This window comes from Anarrhichthys ocellatus, unplaced genomic scaffold (genome assembly GCF_004355925.1).
Source record: "Anarrhichthys ocellatus isolate YVR2014 unplaced genomic scaffold, GSC_Weel_1.0 scaffold10, whole genome shotgun sequence".
Lineage (NCBI taxonomy): Eukaryota > Metazoa > Chordata > Actinopteri > Perciformes > Anarhichadidae > Anarrhichthys > Anarrhichthys ocellatus.
In genome coordinates, this window is record NW_022280040.1 from 1,366,563 (window position 1) to 1,371,826 (window position 5,264).

A 5,264-nucleotide genomic window follows, 5' to 3' on the forward strand; every position below is an offset into this window, starting at 1 on the left:
GTGTGTGTGTGTGTGTGTGTGTGTGTGTGTGTGTGTGTGTGTGTGTGAGTGTGTGTGAGAGGGGGAGCGAGAGAGAGACTGAAAGAGAGCAAGATAAAGAACTAAAGACTATTTGTACGTCACAAACCCTTTTTTCCTTGGCACTCACAAAAGTCCACAATGTAGGTCCATCTGTGTCTTTACTTCTCTCTGTTCATTTGACCATTCCTGTTTCATTATCTTCCCTTTGTTTTTGTCGACATACAGAACGTGAAACATACAGTGTATCAGATTCAGTATCAGTGGAATAGTTATTCTTATCATTATTATTGAGCTATTTCCAGTAACACACTCTCTGTCTCTCTCTGTAGTTGACGGTCAGCAGGAAGCAGGTAGAGCTACAGAGCAGCGAGCTGTCAGAGTCTCACCAGAAGGAGCAGACTCTTCTCTCTGAGGTATGGAAAACAGCAGAAAGAAAAAACTCCTCACTGTCCTTAGATTCATTTAGCTGTGGTTTTCCCTCTCGCATTAGCTTGAAAACAATTATAAATGCAATGAATAGTCCACATCTTGCCCCATACCGCCCAATATCCCCATGGGGCTCAGTGTGGTTTGATCTTGTCTTTTTGCTCAGAACACATTAAGGGGGAAATAACTTACAAAATAAAACATATACAACAGTAATACCTGATCATGGGAGAGTGAAAATATACAAAATAAGACCCACTACTGAACTCCTTTAAGTCTAATCTAGATTAAACATAAATCTGCATGGGAATATAATATGCTGTGTGTCCGTGTCAGCATCAGCCAGTGAAACCAAAAATTCAGCCGGAAAGACAACTTTGGCTGACTTTTGTTTTGTTTTTTTCCACTTTCCATTCTTTCCACTCGTCTGAAATATCCAAACGGTACAGAGTGGTGTGTCTCTGGGAAACTGTCTTTGGCTGAGCGTGCAGACACCGTCTCTCACAGTACATTGACCAAACAACTGCTAAGAGTTTCACTTTGTGGTTAGCCCAACTAACTAGATTAGTTAGCTACAGCTGATATTGCAAACATTTGTCATTCCAGATGGTGAAATCGACACTCGCCACCTGAAAATGAGCCTGCAGACATTTAAAGTTCATAATAAATTGATAATATCATATCAATTAAATATGTGGGCGACTTTTTAGTAGCTTCAAAAAAGACGAAAAATTAGTAATTTGTGCATATCAACAAAGTAGGACACTCTGGAGTGCAAATATCACTAACCAGTCCAATTTTCAAATAGTAAACTCCCTGTCCCTTCCCCTCACTCCCCTCTAAGGTGTCCCGCCTTTTCGACTCATAAATATGGAAGGCGAAAAATGATGAGATTCACGGACAAGAAAGGAATCAAAATCTATTGTTGCGTGTCCTTTTCCCCGTGTAAAGTTTGGATTAAATGTCACACATTAGCATGTGAACTTTTAAATGAGCTTGTTTGCTCTCCGCGGTGTGGGGCATGTAAATACCCATCTTGAGTATGGAATGGGGATTGCTGAGTGGGGGGTTGGGGGTTCACAAGAATTGGGAAGTGTAGGACATATTTGAGTGTTGCACCGGCAATTAGGCCACAGCAAGGGACAGGAGTACCAAACAGCTCTATTGCCTGGTTGCGTCTGGCTGGTGTTCCACACCTGAAGTGGCATATGGGAAAGCTCCCTGTGGCTCCTGGTGATATGAGTAAATGAGTGAAGGAGATGATTGACAGGCGCTCCCAAAATGAAATGATTGACGTGCACTGTCACAATGAATCTACTCGTGGGCTAATTCAGGTGTGAGTGGAAAGAAATGTGTGTGCAAACACGCATGGATATGGGTACATATCCATGTATGTAGCGCGATGTAGCTCAGAGAAATTGGCCATCAAAGATTTGACATATCAACTGCCTCAAGTGTTGAAATTTTGTATTATTGGTCAATTCACTTTTTAGTATTTAACTTTCAAAGATTAAAGCTTGGTTTGGTATTGTTGGAGAAACCGGTAAGTGTAAGCTAGATTTCAAAAACAACCAATCCAGTGTTGCCAACTGCTTTTCAATGGAAGCAGCCGGCAGCATTAACTCCAAAAGTCACTAAATCTAGCGAGAAAGTCGGCAACACTGACAGCTCTTCCTTTTCGTCGTATCGCCAACGCCACTCCCCAAAATGATCACTATGAACAGTAACAATGAACAACTTGTTAGTAAATTAATATAGCGCAACTATTGGACATTCGATTTATTGATTCATGCAAGGATGTAAAGAGAATTTCAAAACAATATAACAAAAAAGGTTTCTAATATACATTACCCCTCAAGCTTTAACCTATAAAAAACAAGTGTAGAGCCATAATAATATGCTCGTAAAGTTTTGTTTACAAAGAAGTCAGACAGGATCTTATATTTCCGAGCTCATGATATGCCACAATGATGCGCATGTATGTGTGTGCATGCGTTGCCGTGTTGTGTAAGATATTTGATAGTAACCAAACACCATTCTATATTTGCACAATTCTTTTCATTGACTATAGTTCTCTTTGTTTTAAAATGTGAGGCTGCTTATTTATTGACATAATTTCCTCTCAGTGAAGGGCTTGTGTCTGTAAAACACATTAAAATCATAATGCAATCTTTGCTAACCCAGGAGCAACGTTATTGTTCTATTATACTCACCCAACAACAGTATCCCAGCCTGTTTATCAATCCAATATCTCATAATGTGCTCTCTGCTTGGCCATTTTGAATATAAAAAGATCTCACACTGTTATTGTACCATATTTCCTATATTTAGTATCAATCTCTTGTTCTGACGTGAATCTGACACATCCAATATGATATTTGATTAGTTGTTTTGGTTTTTGTTGTTGTTTTTTCATAGTCTCCAGGTGATATTGGATACATGTGCAGAGCTAGTATTATGTTGGCTGTTTCATCTGGGTATAAAAATGATTTAGTGTGTACTCAGCACGCAGTGTCATTGACTAGCTTTAATTTCACTGCAAGGGTGGGCTTTATTACTCTGCTATTCTCTGAGTGTGTGTGAGAGAGAGAGAGAGAGAGAGAGAGAAGGAGCAAGAGAAGGAGCAAGAGAGAGTGAATGTTTCTGTGAATATATATCTGTGTAGCAGCATGACACACCTGTGCACACTCATGCACGTGTGCATATCTCTGTATATATCTCCAAGCCTGCTGTATGTATCAAACATCTTCAGCACGTAATTACCATTCAACGGAAGAATCAAGCGAACCAACACGTGGAACAGCTCTCACATCACACTCTGGCCAAACCGGTGGTCCCATTTCAAGAAAAACATCGGGGCTCCACTTTGCCGTGACAAACCTTACTTTTGATCAAATGCTACAGAAACATAATCATGTTTGTGCCACTGAATTCTTTAACCTTTCCGTGACCCTGCTGAATGCCAGCGGCCCAATCACAGAACCTAATTGAATCTGCTCGGCGGCGCCCCCCCGACTGATGAAAAAATAAAATTGGAGGTGAAAAATGAATACAGCAGCAGGGAGAGAGAGAGAGAGAGAGAGAGAGAGAGGGAAGGAGGGAAGGAGGGAGGTGATGCTGGTGGAGGTGGAGGGAGGGGGGGGGTCGCACCGCAGTTTTATAAATATACAGATGTGCTCACAAACACACAACCAGACACGTACACACAGTCACACCTTTTTCAATCCTGCAGGAGAATGGGGAGTGGGAAATGACAGAGAGAAAGAGATGAAGAGAGGAAGAGGGGCTGGGCCCAGGTTTCTCATTACCCCCTCGGCCCATTCGGAGGATATTCCTATAAGATAATCTGATTTATTTGCAATTTTCCTTTAAGCGGCTTAGTGTTTACCTCCAAGATTAATATTTTTCTCTGTTATTAATATCAGACTGTAATTAGGAGTGATGTGTCTCGCCAAGCACAGTTCCGTGGCCGCCAGGCAGCTAGCTGGATGAAACTCTTGTTGCGACTCTGTGATCTGTGACAAAAAAAAAAAGAGCAAGGAGAAGGAAGTTTTAAAAGGCGGTAAGAGGCTGCAGGGCGCGGGATGTAGAATTACAATTGCGGCATACCTGTCTTTGTGTCTACGATGGTGTGCATGTGGGACGGTAGGAATGGGGGAGTGTGTATTTCTTTAGTTTATGTCTGTGAGTGTGACAGTGTGATGGTCCCCTCTGATTGATAAGGTGTCTGTGCCGGCTGCAGATTGCTCTTGCTGATTGCTTCTGAGAGCTCCAGCTGATTTATAATCAGAGCAGGATGAAGGATTGAGCTGTGGATTGCTTATCTGTTTAGCCCCCTCACAACATAAACTGACAAATTATCATGTTGAACACACACACACACACACATCTAGACACACGCACGCACATGTGAAAGAAAAAAAAAATGTAATAACGCAGACCTTCTTATTAAACACACACAAACATACTGTCACATCACACACACACACACACAAACACACACACACACACACACACACACACACACACACACACACAGAACATAAACAGGTTTGTTCATCAGCACAGTCATACTTTTATGATTGCCCAAAAGAGTGCAATCAGTCTCATTTGTTTACATGTCAGTGTGAGATGTATAGAAGTCAAGTTGCAATTAACTTGTTTTATAAACTTAGAGTTTTGATTTGCTCCATGCTGAAGAAATATTTGGAAGATGTTGTACCAATGATTAAGGATGTGGATGTTCTTCTTTTGTTTTTTTGACAAGCGCTCCTCGCTGCTTACTTTACTTGATATTAAACTGCTTTTCTGCGCATTCCTAGAATCTACACTGTAGGAAGAGTTGCTAAATAACAATAACAAATACACATACTTTTACTGGGCAAAAATTCTGATTGTGTTTAAAATATTTTATTTATCGAAAGTGGGTGTTTGTTGTATTTGATAAAGATGCTGGTATACTATGTGAGACTAATTCTACGTGGCAAGCCAGAGTACAAGCCAGCAGGTTTAAATGCTGACAGGTTTAGTATGCCCTATGGCACAGTGACGTGTGTGTGTGTGTGTGTGTGTGTGTGTGTGTGTGTGTGTGTGCGCGTTTCTGTGTGTGCGTTTCTGTGTGTTTCTGCCTTTCTGTCTTCCTTCCCATTCTTACCTGTCTGTCTGATTATCTTTTACTTTCTCTCATTTTACCACAGTTGTTTGTAAATGCACAGTGACAGAATCACCAAAGAAGCACAAAAACACAAAGTACAGGAGCACTTGGCATCCCACACACACACACACACACACACACACACACACACACACACACACAC

General features: G+C 41.1%; 1 protein-coding gene across 1 annotated transcript in view; it reads left to right on the plus strand.

The window, feature by feature from the left end:
* The window catches only part of LOC116385090 (trichohyalin-like), a 94,313-nt gene that overhangs the window by 28,984 nt on the left and 60,065 nt on the right, over positions 1–5,264 (plus strand). The window contains exon 7 of the mRNA XM_031850286.1: positions 351–434. Within this exon, the coding sequence (XP_031706146.1) occupies positions 351–434 (84 nt within the window). The remainder of the gene's footprint in view (positions 1–350; positions 435–5,264) is intronic.